Raw genomic sequence first — 21293 nt, 5'->3', positions numbered from 1 at the left:
TCAGGGTACTAATGAGTGACCAGAGAAAATGCCATGAGATCTTACCACCAGTAAGCTATGCCAGTGCCACACTCATTAATGTCATCTTGCTCCAAGTACAGGCTTTATTCTGACTAAAACCCAGTGTGTGTGTTTACCCAGAGCCTCCCGACCCTCCTGAAATAGAAATCCGAGAGGTGAGAGCCCGCAGTATTGCCCTCAGATGGACCATGGGATTTGATGGAAACAGCCCAATCACCGGCTATGATATCGAGTGCAAGAACAAGTCAGGTAAGAAATAATCTTCCTCTGAAGTACTCCCCGTTGCTCGTCATTCATCACTGAATTTGTATCGTAAAAGATAATTCATAAATTGAAACTGCCTGATGGAAATTTTTACCATGGTTTATTTAATCTTCCACAGTAAGATTTATCTTCATTTGTTGTCCTTTTTTTTTTTTTTTTTTTGAGGTAAGGACGTTAAGATTAGCAATTGATGCTTTTTCCTTTTATCAGAGAAACCTACATGTAATGGGGACAAATTTTGCTATAAACCAAGCCATTCTAGGTGACAGCTGGTATGATGGTTTTGCTAGCTGATTCTTGGTCCCTGTTTTTACCTTTTCTCCATTTTGATTCGGTTTTTTCTTTTCATTTTCTGTTTTTCCCCATAGAAAAATACCTGCCTTTACAAATTACCTTTTCCTATTGTGCTGATTTTTGGAAGTTATTTTCTATTGATACACGAGTACATGGCATCTTCCCTGGAAAGCCAGCCCTGAAAAGGGGTAGTTATAAGAATTTCTAGGCGAAGAAAGCTATGTGGTAGTTTGCTGAAGCACCACACAGAGTTTTCAGTAACATACTCGAAATACTCTGAAGGATAAGACCAGTGGTACATGTTGGCAGGCCAATGTGAGGAGATACTTTTCTACTAGGTCACCACATAGTCACATCAATTAACATCTAATAAGACGAATGAAGTAAATGTTTAAAAAAAAAATACAATGTCCTAAGTCAGGAAAATATTCCTATTGTCTGTTGTTCACTGTCTATTGAAATCTAAAAACATTCAAGGTCCATTGGAACTATGTTTGTGATGGGAGATGTACTTAAAATTAGGCACATTGATATGCACTGTCCCTGAGTCAGGCTTTGAGAAGGGACTAGAAAGGAAATCGCAATGGAACACTGTTTACATATTTTAAGTATGATTAAAGAGACACTGGGAAATTATATTGTGCTGGTTTATGTTGGAGTTTATTGCATTATTTTTAAGGGGACGTAGTTCTCTAATAGGAATGCTCTATGTCTCATTAGCAGTGAAACATTCTGTTTATCAAAACAACAATAGTACATTTATAGTCTTCTCCCTTTAGTTCTGAGATGTACAAATATACTCATTCATAAAATTCTAACATTTTCTAATTTTTTTTAAACAGTCTACCCATCTTTATTATTTTCCATTTGTCTACATTGTGGATTTACTTAGACAAAAATAGTGTGATGCTTTTATTACTAGGTAAAATATTTTCAAGAGTGTTAAAACATCAGTCACTGTTTTTGCATTAGCTTTGTAAATGAAATCAGTAATGTACACGTGAGCACGGTACCTGAAAGATTACAAGTAACAATTCCCCACTGAGGCTGTGGTCAGGAATCACAGCTTTGGAGATGTCAACTAGGCAAGGATGCCTTCAAGGGATATGTATATCTAAAATTTTCTGGGCTTTGTTTTCTTTTTGATTCTTTTCCTTTCTTTCCAATCACCCACCTGCTCCAGACCAGTTTTTGAAAGTTATTCTAGCCTGATAGGCTCCTTTCTTACTCTGAAACATCACTTGTATTTCTGAACCATGTAACTCGGCACAATCCCATCTAGGAAGATTGACCTGCTTTCCTTTGATTAAAGCAGTGATGGAAAGGGACTTCAGAGCTCTAAAACATCTTTGTTAGATTTAGTTCAGTGTTTTCAAGTGATAATGCAGAATGCAGGCAAAGATTAAGTGGTAATCACTCTGAACTTGCATTGCAAAATTATGTCTCTGTAATATGGCATGATAAATCAATAGCAAGACAATAAATGAAGTGCTATCAGATTGGATGAAAACATTAAGACACAACATAGTGAAAAAAGTTAAAAAATTGAAAGAAATTAAAAATAGCGGGTGGCAGAATTGGTGTTGGAAAAAATATTTCTTTGTGTATGAAGACAAATACTGGAGGTTATGTCCTAAAAAGAGCAGATTATCCTCATGTCACTGCAAACAACAGAAACATCATCTTTTAAAATCTGAGGCTGAATATTTGGAGAAAGTAGGACTGAGTTTTTGAATTCTTGCACACAATTTTTGTCATTAATTAAATCATGGAGAAGATGAAAAGCCAAAGTTGGTTACTGACTGAAGAACTTGCATATGGTTGTTGGGGAAAGTAAGAACAAAGAAGGGGAAATTAAGAAAACTTCTCACCATTTCCAGTATTAAAGGGACAGAAGAAAAGAGGTAAAACATTCACAATCTAGATGGTAAGCTCAGGGAACAGCCTGGCAATGCTGAAGTAAAGCTGTAGACTACACAGTTGTGTTTAGTGAGAATTTTCCACCTATGATGCTTACCCTGAGGACTCAGAAATGGGTTTACAGCAGGATGCCTCATCTAGACTTTTCAAGAAGGAAAACTCCAGAACTTTTCTGTTTCAGAGAATGTGCAGGTGACCACACACCGTGCACGGACTTCACTATACAGTGCTGCCCTCCCATATCCTATCTACCCCTGCTGTGCATTCAGACAAAAAAGGCACATTACTTACCCTCTCGAAGGAGCATGGAGTTGCCTGTCACATGGGTAGGTGACATCTGTAGGGTCTAGTTGCCACACAGGAGCAATATGAATAGAGGGAGCTCAGCAGTTCAGGCTGTTTCGGTACTTGGATACAATGCCTGTCCGTACAGAAATGCACTTGTGGCACTCAGACCCGGCCTTTCATTGAAACCACTGATGTGTAGCCATCAGACTTTTCCATTGAAGGTGTACAAAAAGGTTTGAAAATAGGAACAGGTATGTAGGTCCTTCTTTGAGCCTCTCTCCTCAGCCCTTTTATTTGCAGTGTCATTAGGGAAAGCTGAGGGGCAAACTGGACACCAGTGGCGCTTCAGTCCTGATCTGAAGGGAGAGGACTATGCTTTGAGCTTTCTTGTGCTCGAGGGTGAACTTGAGCATCCTTCAGGACGCAGATGTCCTCCCAGGCCGCGGGGGGAGGTCCCCCAGGCCGGGCTGGGCAGATGGGTGCAGTACCCAGAGTGGCCACCGGGTGGCAGTGCCGTTCCGGGCCGGGGAGCGGGCAGACGGTGCCCGAAAATTAGCCTTGAAGAGCAAATGGTCCCCAATTGTCTTCCGCAGGCAATCCCAAAGCTTCACCCTTTATTTCTAGGAACGGGTGGAAAGCTGCTGGTTTTCATCAAATCATAAATTTTTCATAGATCGTTGTGTCAGCGTACACTTTATGTAACGCTGAGAAGTACCTGGGTGTAACATTTATGAGTGGAATAAAAAATACGTTAAAAATTCCACTCTTTCTTTTAACCTTTTTTTTTTTTTCCTGACTAGTCCATTGCTGCTTGTTTTCTATACTTTTTTAGTCTTTCTAGGTAAGTAGATTTTAAAGCTCCCTGGAACAACAATAAAAACCAGAAGAGCCAATAGTCAATGCCTCACTCAATTGCTTACCACTTGGATGTGAGCAAATATTTTTAGAGTTTGCTAGAAGAAAATAAAATTAACCTTTTTTTTATTATTAACACTTAAATTTTTCAAAACTAGAAGCAGTTTTAGAGAGAAATGGATTAATTTTTCTCTGGACTGAGTTGGTTTGGAGGCATTTCTGTTGTTGGTTTGTTTTCGCCCTCAAAAGGGGGATGCATGTATCAGAATAAACTCCTGAAGTCCATGCATTAATCAAAAATAAACACTGGAAACCTACATTAAGAAGAACAGAAGACTGAGTTTTCATCTCTCTCTTCCTCCGTGGTATGTCATTACTCAACCTACCAAGAGTCACAAGAATTTTTCAAATTTATTTATTTTATTTCAGCAGTTAATATATACTACAGAGTCCTACCACTCAGAGTTCAGTATTTCAAACAACCAAGTAAAAACTTAAGCAATTTTATAATACAGGGACTATATGTAAAGAAATTTTTATCCTCATCAGGTGAAATTTAACACATTCTCCATACAAAGCAGGTATTTTTTAAAAAATTCCTGTTGGTGTGGCACACTGGACAGAGAGAGTCTCCTTCTGTGCTTCTGTAACATTTAACACAATAGAGTGTAATTGCTCATTAAAATTCTGTAACGTTTAAGGAATTCTGTAAAGTTGTAGCAAACGGAAAGCAAGTTGTAGCTGCGCTGCCTGCAGGTAACTCCTTTAGAGCTTCTGAAAGTATCCTACAGAGGAAACTGTGACAAAGTCAGTTACCAAGGAAAAATATATTCAAAAGAATATATTTTAGTGCTTGAATGTCTGATTCCTAAATGTGTTCCAGGTAAAAGAAGCCACATGGACACGCAAACAGGCCCTGTAACCAGCCATGCTGCAGATGGCATTGTGACACCTTGTGCGTCTTTAGCAAGCTCATGTATAAGAATTTACACAGTATGTGCAAATATCTTGTATCTGAGCGAGCTTTCTATTTTTAAACTATTCTGTCTTATCTGCTGAGCTTTCCACGATCCTGCCTACAATGACCCATACTGTAAAACACTCCTGTAGAGCCTTCAGTGACATCCCCCATAGGATGCTGCAGAGGTTAAAGGAGGAACATCGCCTGCAGTAAGAAAAAAATGAAGGATGGCAACTCAGAAAAGACATCATGATGCTTTAAATGGACAGATTCTATTATTTTGTTTGCAGCAATTGAAAGCTTGGATGAAAAGGAGGGGTTACTGTGTTTAGCCAATTTCCATCCTTTTTCCTATTATTAAATGTCTGGAAAATTTACTAAAACCAAAACAGGCAGACGAATAGTAAGCATGAATAATAACAATGTACTCCTCCTTTTACAAATGGGTTCTACATTCCCCTTGTATTAAACTGCTCCTGTAGCCTAACATGAGTCAGGGAAATGGCATCGGTCCTGGAGGATGCTGAGCCCCATATCCAAGTACTCCAAGTGCGTCCTCACTGATGACCTACAGTCTGAGCTCCTGGAGTTTGGGATCAAACTTTCTGCCTGCTCACTGCTAGTCTAAGAGCCCTCTGTTCCTGTTTATTAACTCCCTTTTCCCCTTTTTTGGAGCACAGCCAACTTTATCTCTGAGTGAGGCATTATCTGGGTTAATCCAGCAATGGTAGTATCCCATTCTGTGAGACTGTTTAACTGCATGCTTGTGTTAGTGACGTTAAGATCATCTTTTATTTTTCTGTTTTATTTTAATCTGTTATTAAATAGACTCTTGGGATTCTGTCCAGAGAACCAAAGACGTTTCCCCTCAGCTAAACCAAGCCACTATCATTGACCTTCACCCTTCCTCAACTTACAACATTCGCATGTATGCCAAGAATCGCATCGGCAAGAGTGAGGCCAGCAATGAGCTCACCATCACTACTGATGAAGCAGGTATGCTCTGGTTTTGTAGCATGAAAATGGTGCTGGGAATTATTTCTCTTTCACATGAAGAATCTTTACTTGAAATGCCGCTTATGTTGCTGCAGCTGCATCGAAAGAAATACTGAATTGTTCCCATAAAACATTGTGACTTTTGCAACTTCATCGTGCAGGCCTGTAATTAAAGACATTCAGTGGCATCTAGTGGTCAAAGAAGACATTGTGCTCCAAATTTTCATCCTAGGGTACTGGAAATGACACACCTATATCTACAGTTAGGTAACTCAATCAACAACATCCTATTTTTAGTGGTGATTTCTCCCTAATGGGTCTTGTGGCTTTCTTTAGATGCCCAGGTATTAGTACAGGTAACTAATTTAATCTACCCCCATTTGAGAACATTAACCTACATGAATCATATGTTCCTTTGGTATTCCATCTGCTACCCCACCCACCATTTAGTTTTCTGATTACTGTACAAGTCAGTCGGCTGTCATTAATTAGTGTCATCCCCCTGTTCTTTGTTTCCACGTATTCTTCTACATCGCCACAGGTTTCTGCAGCAGGAGGTACAAAAACGTGGACATTTTCACTTTGATGGCTGGAGCTACTCTTGTGCACTCAAATTGCTGCCTTCCAGTGCCATCTTATATTTATTTCTCAGGGGCAGCAGAAGCGGCAGATAAATAAAGACAGCACAGCGTGGTGCATGCTAACACGTCCCAAGGCCTACATGTTGTTAGATGTGATGGTGAAAAAGACTTACGGATGAAAAGCAGAGGGCTACGGCTCTCTGTTTCAGCAATTAGGAATGAAAATGCTGAATGGCCTTAAATATTTCTGCCAGGTATACATTGCAATTATATACAACGTACGAAGGTGTACAGTTGAGAGTAACCCAAACAGCTTCAACATCCTTAGCCCACTGAAACTGGGTGGAGTTACTCTGAAAGGTCTTGACCAGACAGGAGCTTGCTCGTTTGTATTTGAAAACCCATTTTTATCTTGCTAGTTTTATTTTTCCCCTGCTATCTTATGCTGAGTCAGCAATTCTTCCTTCTTTGGGGATTTTGAGAGAAAAACCTTAATGCAAGTGTCTGGGTGACAGTGTCCTGGGAGTGAAAACCCTACTTCTTTTTCAAAATTCATGTTGGTCTAGATTTTAAACACTCAGTGACCAATTTTCAGTTCAGCTCATCTGAGTACAACTATGTAATTTCCACTTATTTTCTCTGTGGGTGAATTTACTACAGTGAAAATATACCCCTTGTCGGGAGAACATGGTTTTGGTTCTAAGAGACTTTTTGAAAAAGAACAGGACACAAGGGTTCACAGCACAAAGCAGAGTGAGCAGGACACAACATGAGCTGCATTCCCTTTTTTTATCAGGTGTCTTTTTTATCCTAATGGAAGGAAAGGAGTGAAGAGTATTCACATTCTCACGAGCCTTCAGTGAACAGATTTGTCGATGTTGAATAGTTTGTTTGCAAAATATTTATTATTTGATCAGGGTTTTTCTCTTCCTTTGTTCAATGAAAATGTGAAATCCCTAGAGAAAACAGACTATCCATTTTTTCTTGTCAGCATCATCTGTGTCCCCAACCTTCATTGTGCATATACATCAAAGTAGAGGGGTGGTTCTTGGATCTACTCTCTCTTTCTCTCTTATTCACCCATGCTTGGAATATTTCTTACTTGTTGAGTTTTCCTGACTGATATTTAAGTCATCAGGAACAGCAGCTGGCCTTGAAGTAAAAAAAAACCAAACAGTTCCCCATGAACAGGATGGAACCTTAACAGCTCTTTGTAACCAAGTTTCAGGATAATTGATCCTTTTGTCACTGTCTTTTAAGGAGCCATCTATTTGGAGAAAAAGACTAGCAGTGTGAAACTGTATTCAAAAGCCACTGATCTACCTAGGGAACAATTGGAAGACAGGAGGTCAGGCTTAGGCAGAGTATGTGATGTTTGTCTCCTGGGTTTTGATTTCAGGTGGTGTGCAATGTACAAGAGCATCATTTTTTGATTACTGTTTACTTCTGTTCTCTGCTTTTACAATAGGAAATGGAGAACAGCGTGGGTGCAGGGAACGAGAGAGAAGGCAATTTAGAAGGGAGCAAAATAAAGGTCCAAGAAAGACAATATGAAAACTGAACAACTCACACCATACTATTGACAAGGGGGCACAGACTGCGTATCACACATTATAGTGACCTGAGTTGGCCAGCACTAGCTATTAGAAAGGGCATTGTAAAGGGTCTTTGTAGCAAAAGGATAGTCATGAATGGCATGATTTCAAAGCTTACAGACCACATCTTTCCCTCCATGCAACCAGAGCTAGATCCTGTGTTGGCAAACAGAATGCAAGTACACACTTGCACTAACTCTTTTCAGAAAAAAACCCACAAAACATTATAGCTGTTGTTGAAATCAATAGAGGAAGCTGGGATATCTGGATTTTCTTTAAGTCTTTGTCACAAAGTCTGTATGACATTAAGTATGTAAAATAAGTGACTCCTTATTTAGCATTTCACCATGGTATGCTGGGAACTGTTAACTAATCGGGTCTGTAAAAAATTTTGGGATCTTTCAAGGAAAAGTTAAGATTTTAAGAAGCACATTTTAAACCCCATTTTTAGGATCAAACGCTTTGCTCAGATTCCACTACATTATAATGTACCCAAACAAATGGCATTCATGTTTGTCAACAGGGGGACAGAATTAAAAAAAATCATAGAGACTTGATTTCTGCCAGTGGACTTTTCCCCCTTCTCTTTCCTATACATTAATGCAAGGGGAATGGAAATAAAGTTCTTTCAACCTTTGGAAATTTCCCATATGAAAGACAGTCAAGAATGATACAGAATAGGGCATATTTAATAAATTAAATGTATTATAGGCTATATTCTGGATCTCTCTGCTTTTATCAGTTAAAGCAAAATATTCCGGTTCCTTTCACTGCAGCTGTCGCTTACTGCTGTTCCACCTCTAACAGCCCCATTTCACCCTTTTTATTGCTTTACTTCCTTTGTCATGCAATTAAACTTAATTTAATACCTTTTACGGAAGCCATATTCTGCATCAAGGGAACCCTCTACAGCACCTTGAGATTACTCCATTCCTTTCTTCAGATCTTTCTTCTACAATGATTTACCTCGCTGAGCAAGCAATTTACTTCACACCTCTCTGTTCAAGTCCAGCCAATTCTTGATCTGCTTTGCAGCTGCCCAGCTGACAAGTAGCTTCCCCTAGACTCAGGGCCTTCTTTTTTCATTTGCCTGTAAAGGATCATGTACACCCTTGGCAGCATGTCAATAGTAAAGAAAGGCTGAGAGAGCTGGGACTCTTTAGCCTGGAGAAGAGAAGGCTGGGGGGAGACCTTATTACTACTTACAAATATCTAAAGGGTGGGTTGAAGGAGGATGGAGCCAGACTCTTCTCGGTGGTTCCCAGTGACAGGACAAGGGGCAACGGGCACAAGTTGGAACACAGAAAGTTCCGTTCCAACACACGGAAAAACTTCTTTACAGTTAGGGTGACAGAGCACTGGCACAGGCTGCCCAGGGAGGGTGTGGAGTCTCCTTCTCTGGAGATTTTCAAAACCCACCTGGATGCAGTCCTGAGTAATGTGCTCTGGGCAATCCTGCTTTAGCAGGGGGGTTGGACTAGATGATCTCTAGAGGTCCCTTCCAACTCTGAGAATTCTGTGATTCTGTGAAATCAGACTCCTCCTGACTCAGGCAGGAGTTGCAGCGTGGATTTTCTATCTGTCAGTTACTCTTTTGCCTGATTTCCAGGCTGGGATGCTTACACTAGGGAGGGGGAGAGGGTAAAGTGTGCAGGGTTTTGTGTATAAAACATTTGATATTTGACTGAATGTGCTCAGCCTTTAGGGAACAGAGGGAATCCCACTGGAAAGTTTGTGACATCATGAAGGCCAACTGAGGAGCTCCTGTCTTGCCTGCTTTCAAATGGGTTCTGCTGCCTTTCTATCACCTACAGGGTTCTGGCTACTGAAAATATGTCTTGCCTTTTTACAAATCAGAGACAGTATTGTGAACGTATCACTAAACAAAAAAGTCACTATTATTCATTCTTATTTTATTTGCCAGGTTGCTATGTTTTGACATGTGTTGTATTTCACTGTTGGCCGGAGATGCCACCTGAATAATGAAGATGCTAGGCTCTGGTTTTGTTTGATGAAGTGGTATCTTCATTTCTCTATATGACATTAACTCTGTCCGAATCTTTGTGATGCTGGTGTGTTAAATTGGTGGCATGCCATGTGCAGCCCTGAATGCTGTGTTTTGTGAGGGCCAGTTTTGATCCGTCTCTCTTCTCTCTTTCCAGCTCCTGATGGTCCACCTCAGGATGTCCAACTTGAGCCTATATCTTCACAAAGCATTAGGGTCACCTGGAAGGTAAATACATGCAGCCAAAAATATAGACTCTGATAGTATTTTTGTGCATTCAAAGAGGTTTCATTGATGGGAATATTATAAAAACCGTGGATCAGTTATTTTATTTGGGACAGACCTTGCAGATGCCTTTGCCGACAAATAATATATTGGCCATTAAGACTGATGCATTATGCAAAACATGAACCTTCCATTGGAGAGTAATAGCAGCAGCTGCTTGCCTTTGCTGATGACAGTAGCGTTTCCTACTTCCTTCTGATATCCGAGATAAGGCTATATGGTTGGAAGATGAGCACTCACAGAATTTCACTGTGGTTTTGGGCAATATTTCCCCAAACCATTAAAGCCAATGGGATTTTTTTCCCATTGCAGTGGACTTTGGGCCAGAGCCTTACTGAAGGCATGTCTGCACAGAGAGAGAAATATAGCGTCACAGTATAGCTCATGAGAATTGATGAATGAAAGCAACTGATTAAAAAATATCAGCAACTGATATTATTTAAAAATATGACATCTCTTGTGACTCAATTCATTTTTTCCAGATTTTTCCCAGTGTTTTCAAACAGAATATTTCAAATACTTTCAGTATGATATCAGAGGTACTTAAACCATGTTTTAAGTAGTTTTGTACTCTGTACTGCTTGTACATTGTAGTGGACAGGATAAACCTATGTAATCACAGTAGTGTAATCTCAAAATGCATGGCAGTTTCCAAATTGTATTGATAATTCTATATACTAAAGATTCTGAAATACGTAGTATTAAGAGCTGGAGTAGGATAGTGGCATAATAGTCATTAATTTCTATAGTGGTGTTAATCACTCCTGCAAATGTAGATAATGTGTATTTTGCCCCATGGTATGGACCATCGAGAAAGTCAGGATAGTAACAGTGAGCTGCTGCTTGTGAACCATATAAATAGCTGTTGACTGCTTTTTTTAATTTATTTATTCATCTATACAATAAATAACCAACATGATCCTGTGTTAGTTTTGAGTCGGTTCGTGAAAAGACATGTTTCTACAGTGTGCAATCCCTGTACAGGGCAGATGAACATATAACTACTGATATGTCCAGCTAGTACAGAAGGACCTCAGCTATCAAGATTTTTTTGAGTAGTTCAATGGTGTTTTAAAACTGGTGCAGTAAAAATTCTGTTTCAATAAGACATTTCAGTATTAAGCTTCAAAAGCAGTAGTCTTTATCAGACTTCTTATGCACACATCACAAGTACAGTGCTGATTCTTGGATCTTGTCCACATCTTAAATTTATATCAATGTTGGTTTTCATCAAATGGTTTCCAAAAACAAAAGGTGCTTGGTCACTAACTACAGACTTACCCAGTGGCTGAAGTCAAACACAACAATGTACTTATAAAAGGCATATATGAAGCATGGATTTAAAGGCAACATAGTCTGCAGAGCAAAGGAAGTAGCTATTGAAGCAATACAGAGTGTACGGGGATTCTCAACAACTGAAATAAATGCTTAATGAGTTGTTTCTTTTTAAAGTACTCAAGAAGTGTGACTGCCATTGGATCCTGTCAACTATAACTTCCAAGCTTCTATGCATGAACCTGTTTTTATGGATGTGTGGGTAGGCAGATTGAAAGGCTTTGCTTGCTTTTTTAAAGTTCACTTTGGGGGATACTTTCAAAAGCAACAAGAGAAGATAGGTACCATTGGTTCACTGCTGGAGTTTATAGCTGCCATTTGTGATTATGAAGATTTGCCATTAAATTTTATAGATACAGATGTGTGCAGGCAGCTACAGGACAAAAAATAATCCCACATTTGCATTTCAATAACATTGTCTGAAATATGGTTCAATTTGTACTTCCAGCACACTTCAAGTGCAACTCAGTGTGATGATCTCTAGGTATTTTCTGGGGAGTAGAAGCATACCAACTGAGCAGCTGGAGTTGTATTCTCAAGATTATGTTTGGAATTTGATTTGTGAGTGCTTCTCAAGTAATGATCAGTATCTAATATAACAAAATAATCACAGAAATGAGCTATGTGTTGAATATATACTCCATTGCCCTGGCAAGTCTCATGAGCTGAGTATAGAGGTGGATTTTCACAACTGGAGTGAGCTTAAGGTGTGAGCAACCTGTGACCTTGTAAATGCCTGCCTGTACCCATGCACCATATATCCAGATCAGGAAAGGTGGGGCCATGGTCCCAGAACTGTGTACCACCATGGGAACCTGGTGCCATGCACTGTGCAGATGCTGGCCAGACACTTGGAGTTTGCTGTGGACTGTGCTGCCAGACTGTACAGCCAGTCTCCAATGAATACCCAGTCTCCTGTGAACCTTCAAGGTATTATTGCTATAGGCCCGGTTTCCGTTAAATCTGTTAAATCTTTTAATTCATTGACCGACCAGCAGTATCTGATGTGGCCAAACAGCATGAGAGGCACTGTAACAGCGTCTAGCAAAGTGCTAGGAAGGTGCTGCTGGCTCCAGCCAGAGGTAGCCTATGGCCGCATCATAGCACAAGACCCCATGAGGTGCTGTTTTGTAGGCAGCAGAAACTCTGGAGGTCCACCTATGAAAGGATGGACAGCAAAAAGCACCACTGGCACTCCAGTGAAATTCTGCTCATTGAGATCTTTGTGCTGTCAAGCTTGTCTGCTCAGCTTGAAAACTCTTTGCCTTGGTTTGCCGTCATTGCTTTATCTGCTGGTAGGTTAGCTCATCTGGTGGGTGCTAAGTTTCTCAGTGGTGCTGGACTTAGGTGAAACCTAATTGTTTTCCCTGACCTCAAAGCTCTTTTGAAGACAAAGATGAAGTCACTAAGCTGCCTTCCTGAAAGGTTAGTGCTTGCGTAGTCCTACCTTTACTAGAAGAATTATTTCCTGAATGACACTTTGTAACAGCTGATTAAGAGTTCCTCCTGATTAAGAAGTCCCAAACCAGGAGTGAGCCATTTACTTCCCTTGAATTATTGCAGTTATCTCCTGGACAGAGCAGTTTTAGTCCATTACTCGAAAAGGTACTTCAAGATGGTCCCACATACATACTATAGTTCGCTTGCATGCTGCATCCCAATTTTTAGGTATGTCCTTACGACACACTGCTATACAGAAAGCACTCACTGCATTGTGCAATACAAAGTACGTAAGAATAAAGAAATATCCCATGAGATCAATCCCATATTGTCATGGAGGCAAAAAAAAGGAAGAAAATAAACTCAATAATAATCTGGTCATTTTTATTTTGGAGTTATGTGGAGCTTTTGCCATAAAAAACCTATGATGATATTGTACAAAAGGGATTGTGTTGAGAAACATAGTTATATTTAAAGTCGGCAAACCTCATTTAAATACAGACAGTGTCAATAACGGCAAAAGGAGCAGAGAATAACACATCAATTATCTTTCATCTTGTATTAAGTTCTATTTCTACAGCTTGCTACAGTCATTAATCTTCCTTTTAAAGTTTCTCTTAGCCCACTTTTAGAAAATCCTAGTTAAGCAAAGTTTTATAGGTCTGTGATCTATTTAATCCCCTTTCTATGTGTCCACATAGAACATGGGGTTTCAGATTGAGATTTTAAACAACATTCAGCATTTCTTGGTAGTTTAAAATGGTGCAGAAAGAATGGGAATGAAACATGAATTCTCATTTAGAAAAGAGCATGAAAATATTCATTATTTTTTCTTGTCATTCTTTACAAAGTAAATTAACCCATTAAACTCAGGGATGGGAAATATTCCTTCTTCTCTTTATGCATACACACATGCACACAACTATAAAACCTTACATACTTTACAAAAGTCATTCATAGCCTATTTTACAAATACTGGATTTTCTAAGACAAGCAGTAAGATAATGGACTGAAACTTACTTTTTCTTAATGTTCTACCACTACTGACAAATTTAACAATATTTTTCCCCATGAGCACTTAGTCATAGACAAATGTTGCTTCACTGAATTTTCTAACTAAAAAATGTGTTGATACACAAGAAAGCCTATATATCAAATATGATTTAGTTGTGCAAAAGTCAATCCAAAAAGGAGCTTTTAGGTAGTACTAACAAGGAACATCTGATGCTTTGTGGAGCAGAACATTTCAATGCTTTGTTCTGAAGTGATTTTGAGATTGATTTTTATTGTATAATGTTTCAAAGTGAAAAAAAAAAAGTAAAAGGTTGATATTTTATTTAAAGAAAAAATTCCCTTGACCTAAAACTGTTACAAAGATGTTTCATGAAAACTGCAAAATTTGCCATTTTATTCCAATTCAAAATGAGAAAGTATATAATTGCAGAATTCCCAGTGAAGAGTCTATTCTGGCTATAGTCCTGCTCTGAGAACATTTAAATGCATAATAAATGTATGAATCAGTTTTATCATTATGTTCCATCTGTTTTGCAGTATGACATATGTGTTCCAATATATGTGCTATGTGCTTCTGTAATCTATTATGTACAAGGTGAATGCTCACTTTTTCCTGGTATACAGTGCATGCCTTGTGATACATACTGTACATACATACACCATCTTAATGTACGCTGTATGTGGGAGTAGGCAGTGTATGCCATTCACAAAACAATAAATGCAGTAAATTATGTGGTGTACGTGTTTTATGCATGTTAATTGTGATTTCAATGTACAATGTGTGTTTCTTGCACCAACTTCTGTTTAAAAGCCACCCGTGGTAGCAACTCATGGGAATGTTCCAGTTGCAGCCTTTAACTAGGAGAAGATTTGAAATCCTTCAACAATTCACCGTGAAATATTTAAGTATTTAAATGTGATAAAGTTATTTTCTTCTCAGATGGAACGAAACAGCTTTACCTTATGAAAATATCTGAATCTCAAATAAAAAACATAATCTGACTTTAGTTTCCACCCTGCTGTCCAGCTTAAAAAAAATGCCTGTAGCAATCAATTAAAGGTGATGAAGCCATGGAGTTGTTCAGAATAGGTAAAGCACTTGAAAAAAAAAGTGTCTTGAAAATAAACAACCTACGTGTATCTAAAGAGGTTGGGTTTTTTTTTTTAACAACAAAACACAGAAATATTTAAACAGGAAACAATTACACTCTTAGATTACAAAACCGCAGTTCTAATCCTTGCAGTGGGCCTTACAAGACGCTCGAGACTTGAATCTCCTGATTTGGTCATCTACATCTGAACGGACAGCACCATGCTTGCAGAGAGCTTGTTAGTATCAGAGGAACTGAAGTAGTAGAGTAGAAATTATATCCTTGCTTCAAGTTTTGTTTCTGTTTCTGAAGGCAGGAGGAAGAAATAAATAAAGCATCTGAAGAGATAATTCAATCAGTCAGATCCATCCAGTGATATATTTTACATATGGAGAGGGTGCTGACTTTTACAGAGCAACGAATTGTTGGTAGTGGATGAAAGGCGAATCCCACACTGGTTTTATTAGCTCCAGCGGACTATACACTCGCTGAAACAGACAGGTTCTGTGGCAGAAAAGAGTATTCTTCTTGAGAATGTGTTCCTCAGTAGATATAACGGGATATAGCAACAACAGAAATTGCTGCCTCTGCCGGTTTAACTCATTGACACTAAACTGTGTCACAAAAAACCTTTTTTTATGGGTCAGTGGAGCAGATGAGCTTGTGGGCATCTGGTGGGAATTTGAAAGAGGTTTGAAGGATTTGAAAGAGCTGTTTGTCCATGCATTGTAAACTGTGTCTTAAAATGTGTATACTAATTATACCTCATATACATAGAAAATCAGACAGGAACTTCACTACAAATTGAAATGAGTCCAATATTGTTTAAATGTAATTTTAATAGGTATTTCTGTCAATAACAGGCTTTTTCCCTAAGTTGCCAATCCCTGTTTTACTCTAGAACACATTTTATATTGCGGAGTAAAGAAATTATATCTGTTAGTCAGGTACAGGGAATCTTGCACTGTGACTGAGAAATACAGTATGTATTTATGGCCAACAATTTTGTACTGTCCATATTCTCGAATGACAGATATTTTACACCTTGCTTTAGTAGCTGTTCAGTATGCAAATCCCTGCTTTCCAATTCATTATTGCCTTCAGCAGTCATTATCCAATCATCTTTCCACACTACACACTGAATGAACACAAGCGTATTTCAAAGCACAGCGTAAAATTTTCCTAACACATCTAGCTGTATAAACTCATGCGACTGCCTTCAACATATCGACAAATGCCTTACTAAAGATCTAGTGAGTCAATGGTAGGGGCTTCTGGCAAAAACACAATTAGTAGTGAATAGTAGGCCTGTAATGCAAATATACCCTTATCAACTCAACTTTGATTGATTTCCCTGATAAGAGAACAAAAGATTATAAATTCAAATTATAACTCAAGAATATCTCCTTATCAGATTTTTCTGTGTATGAACCATTTAAAGGTCTTGCTTTTAGCACAGGAATGCACAAATTCGAACAAACTTCACCCAAATTTATATATCATGGTAAAAAGTTACTATTTCACATGCAGGGAGTATTTGTGAATTGTTACCTAGAAATAAAATTGCACTGGCAAGAAAAAAATGTTGACTTTGTGTATATTTCAAAAATTTTAAGGGCAACAACTCGACTTTGGTGACAGGTACTTAATGTGTAATCTTTCATTTTCTGTTTAGGCTCCAAAGAAGCACCTGCAAAATGGAATTATTCGTGGATACCAGATAGGTTATCGGGAGTACAGTGCAGGGGGCAATTTCCAGTTTAACATCATCAGTATTGATACCACTGGGGACAGTGAAGTTTATACGCTGAATAACCTGAAAAAATTCACACAGTATGGCATGGTAGTCCAGGCTTGTAACCGGGCTGGAATAGGACCTTCTTCTCAGGAAATCATCACCACTACTCTTGAGGATGGTAGGTCCTAGGCAAACAGCTATCTTGGGACATATTATTGTTTCTTTATTTCTTTTTACCTTGTTACATTTATTGCTTGATTAGTGATCATTATAGTGGGGATAATAGACTACCAGACTTTACAGGTGTTAGATCCAGTAGACAGCATGATGGGAAGAGACTGGCCAATGAGCATGTACAATTTTCATTGCAAGAGATGCATAATCATCCAGGTAAATTAATATAACCCTACTAATGTGAGATATCCTCCTGTGAATGATATCGACTAAGACCACCTGTTGCTCTGGTGTTTACATATTTGCAAATTTTGTGATCTCATCATAGCTTCATAGTGATCTCATCATAGTTTTGAGATGCTAAGAAGTAAAACTCTGAAAGGTGAAGTGATACTGTTAATTTTGTTGGCTTTCTTGTTTTCAAATGAATCTGCTGTGAAACTTAGAGCTGTTATATTGCACATTGCCTTATCTTGTCAGCATAAAAAGAGCTGTGGGTTCTTTTCAAGGATATCCAAACTAATGAGAGAAAAATCATTGTTATTTTAGACAAAAATCAACCTTTCTAATCTAAGGAACAATTTTGATTTTTATATTTTTTTCAAACTGCATAAAAAATACTTCTCAAACAATGAGAGGGAGTCCTCTAGTGGGAAAAGTGAATGATTTGATATGCAAAAAGAGGGCAAATATTTTAGAGGAGTATAAAAGCAAATAATAATCCTAAGGGATAGTGTAGGTCAGATTGTCAGCTACTGTAAATTGGCATCGATGTACTGAAGTCAGTGCCAGCTAGGAATCTGACTTTTTACATGGGGGAAATGGAAATCCAGCATGCTTATTCTTCCTGGCAATGATTTTCTTTTTTTTTTTTTTTTTTTTTTGGTTTTTACTCAATTTTGGGTTCCTCTCAGAATTAAAGATGTCATGAGCTTTAAAAGCAATGCCAAATCCTAATACTGCTGTGTTGCTTTGACACTAAATGGCCAACAGAAAATGCTTTAGATTTGGCTGACTTTTTCCAATTTCTCTAAATGTCAGTGAAAATATTTTATGAGCATTTTTTCCAATATTTTTAAAAGTGCCTGCTTTCCCCAGCCACCAATTTTAAAGGGACACTAGAATTTTCCAGAAGGATAGCAATTTGACTGCAAACCTTAAAAAATATATTTAAATTGCTTACAGAATATTCTGCATATGTCAGTACTAGAGACATTTCTCTTTCAAAAGAAGCAAGGAAAAAAACGATTAAAAAACTAGTCAGCAAGTGGGGAAGCAGTACATCAAAAGTCACTCCAGGGAAATGAGCTGCATTTGCAGAAACGTGTGGATTGTAGCAAGAATAAAGGTTTTGCATTGTTAACAATGTGTAACTGCTAATTAAATCACGGGTGGTGGAGTAGCAATGAAAGGATAGCAATGAAATTAGATAGAAAGACATGAAAGCAATGAAAGGGTAGCCAAAGGGTAAACATTGAGTTGTATTCATTGAGTTAAAAATGGTGAATATCTTATTCCAGTGCCCAGTTGCCCTCCAGGGAATGTGCAAGCCACTGCCACATCACCAGAAACCATCTCTATTTCTTGGTCAACATTGGCGAAGGAAACTCTGAATGGGATTCTGCAAGGATTCAGGGTTATCTACTGGGCCAATCTCTTGGACGGAGGTAAGAGAAATCAAGCTATTACCAAGTTTCAAGCCATATGTGGCCTTTATATCATTTACTCTGCTGTGAAGGCATTGCAATTCCTTTTCTCTTTGGCTTAAAGAAAGCTTCATCTGCTCGCGAAGGAAGCCATTTTCCGTTGAGCTTTAACAGAGGTTAACAGCTAACAGCTTTAGCAAAGCTGACTGGAAGGGCCCTCGGGGAAGGATTCCACCATGGGTTTGCAACAGTCCATAGACCTGCCAAAGTACCCAAAGTGACCTGAGCAAATTTCATGTCAGTTACAAAATCCAGCAGGTTTCTTATATAAAGAATGGTTTTATGTACCTAGAACATACGTGCCCAAACCCTGTAGTTTATTTTAGTTTGGTTGGCTATCTGTTTGCTTAGCTAGTTGCCTACTTGAGAGGTTATCGCTTGTTGTGTGACAGGATGCATTTCATCTCCATAGCTGAGGGCAAAAGAAGGAAACATTTTTGGAAAAGGCTTGTTATTTTCATGCCAGTCTCTTCTGTTTTGTGTATGTTTTGTACTCCTAGCATAATTCCTAGGGAAATAGACCCCTGAGCAAAGAATGAGTGAAATGATCAAAGGATAAATGAGGTACCTTAAAATCGGCAATTTATCACATGATAATCATTCTATGTATGGTCCTTCCTTGTAAATTAAATACTAGTAGATTTGAGATGCACATGCCCTTATTCCTATCTGCCTTGCTGAATTTTCGCAGCTCTAGGGCAGTGGGCTGTCTCCTTCCTTTTGCATTCATCCATCAGGATCATAGTTTACTCTAACATGCAATTGTCTTGCAAATCCTGGCCTCTCTTATTGTGTCAAGGGGAACTCAGAGTAGAAATGTAACCCAGAGGCCCATTGTTACTGTTGGTAAAGTTAGAGTCAAAAATACTTGGAAATATGCCACCCATTCCTTTGTACATTTAAAAATAAAGATAAAAAATGCAAGAGAAGCATACATAAAAGTGTAGACATGAGTGACATAAAATTAAATGTTTTCAGTGATGCTTGTAGTCTTTGGATCAGATCCTGTGTGAATATTATCAGTACACGTCTAAGCTCCTACGTGATGTCTTACAATATGATGAAAAAAGATGATGTTCATGCAGTGCTTAAAACTGGATTTTCTTCATTTGTCCAGCTTTATTTTCTGCCCTAAATATGTTTAAAGCTTTTTTGCCGTATGGGTTGTAGTTCTTAGCTTGACGCAAAAACGATTCATATGAAGTGCATCATCTTTCTGCAAGTAAATCTGGTTTTACTGTCTTTAAATCTATTGTTAGCTGGTATTACTGCCATCAAGTGCTTTGCAGCAGCACTAGCTACATACTTTAAAATAAAGGGGTCTTTTTTTGGCTTTTCCTCATGATAAATGGTCCTGCTTAAAACCAGAAAATCTTCATGAAGATAACTGACTTTCTCATTTTTGCTGTAGGGAATCTTTTTCAATAATATCTTCTTGTTATCTATTCTTTATGAGAAATCTTATTACTTGTAGAAATTTTCAATTCTCTTCCCTGTATTTCAAAAAACTGCAAAAAAGTTTGCAAATGAAAACTGGGTCTGCTTTGAATGGTAAGAAGTCAGGACACAAAGGAATTTATTTTGATTTATTATAATTCATTGCTATTTTATAATAATGAAGCATTGCTTCTCTAATGCACTCTTTAATCCCTAAGAATTCCAGAGTAGGTATCAATAGCTGGAAGAAGATTGAACTTGGCAATAATTCAATTTCTTTTTTATTCTATAGAGCTAGGAGAGATAAAGAATGTCACTACTACACAGCCATCTCTAGAGCTTGATGGCCTGGAAAAATACACCAACTACAGCATTCAAGTGTTGGCTTTTACACGAGCTGGAGATGGAGTGAGAAGTGAACAAATTTTCACCCGCACTAAAGAAGATGGTAAGGATTAAAATATTTTCCATTCCCACTTCAACAAGATGTTTGTATGTCTCAAGCTTCAAAACAGTGCAAATATTATACTCAAATATACAGAGTGAGATTTGTGTTGGGAGGTCTTGAATTAGGAGCACATGGAGAGGAGTCTGCGCCCACAGCTTTGAAAAAAATCTGAGTGTTTCCAAGACTTCAGTTCAGGTGGGCCAGAAGTTTGTACATAAGACTAATAATCTGAGCAAGTTTTTCTTTATTTTTGTTTTCAAATACTTTGGGATCTTGCTTGAGAATTTTGAGACCTTTTGAGTTAATTAATTCAAACTGATTGGAAATGGGGAGAGGAAGAGAGACTATTCTGGGACATTCCTGTATAAGTCACATGTTTCTAAGAAGATTTTTTCTAGTATAAAAACAAATTTCCTCGAAATACCTCTTCCCTCAAAAGCAAAATAAAGAACAAAAGTGTCTTGCCTTTGTCCATAGATGAAAGCATGGAAAATTTAAGTTCTAATGCTGAAAGTATAAGAAACTTTTAATCACACACACACACATGAGATTTCATAATCACTTTCCTGTAACTATAACTATGGAAATAACTTCAAGTTGCCTCAGTAGGATGCCAAATACAGATCTATTTTTCAAGGACTAGAATTTCAAATTCAGAGGGAGTTTTGTCCCTAACCTGTTTAATGCCTTGAAAAACCCATGAGGTGCTCAAATGCATCTTTAGATCCCTAAACACTTTTGAAAATCTGGATCAAGAATTTTTTGGCAGAAATAAAAACTCACACAGTCCTAGCAATAAGGTTACTTGAATAATCTTTGATTGTTAAATTCTCCTGTGAGTTATG

At 38.2% G+C, this 21293-nt stretch overlaps 1 protein-coding gene across 1 annotated transcript in view; it reads left to right on the top strand.

Annotated features, from left to right (window-relative positions):
• DSCAM (Down syndrome cell adhesion molecule) overlaps positions 1-21293 on the top strand; it is a 413961-nt gene that overhangs the window by 303575 nt on the left and 89093 nt on the right. Inside the window, exons 14-19 of the mRNA XM_009891369.1 lie at positions 142-270; positions 5432-5599; positions 9938-10008; positions 16621-16861; positions 18378-18524; positions 20293-20448. Of these exons, the coding sequence (XP_009889671.1) occupies positions 142-270; positions 5432-5599; positions 9938-10008; positions 16621-16861; positions 18378-18524; positions 20293-20448 (912 nt within the window). The remainder of the gene's footprint in view (positions 1-141; positions 271-5431; positions 5600-9937; positions 10009-16620; positions 16862-18377; positions 18525-20292; positions 20449-21293) is intronic.

This window comes from Charadrius vociferus, unplaced genomic scaffold (assembly GCF_000708025.1).
Source record: "Charadrius vociferus isolate BGI_N301 unplaced genomic scaffold, ASM70802v2 scaffold298, whole genome shotgun sequence".
Lineage (NCBI taxonomy): Eukaryota > Metazoa > Chordata > Aves > Charadriiformes > Charadriidae > Charadrius > Charadrius vociferus.
The sequence above is the reverse complement of the archived record's forward strand: the minus strand, read 5'-3'. Positions and strand labels throughout refer to the sequence as shown.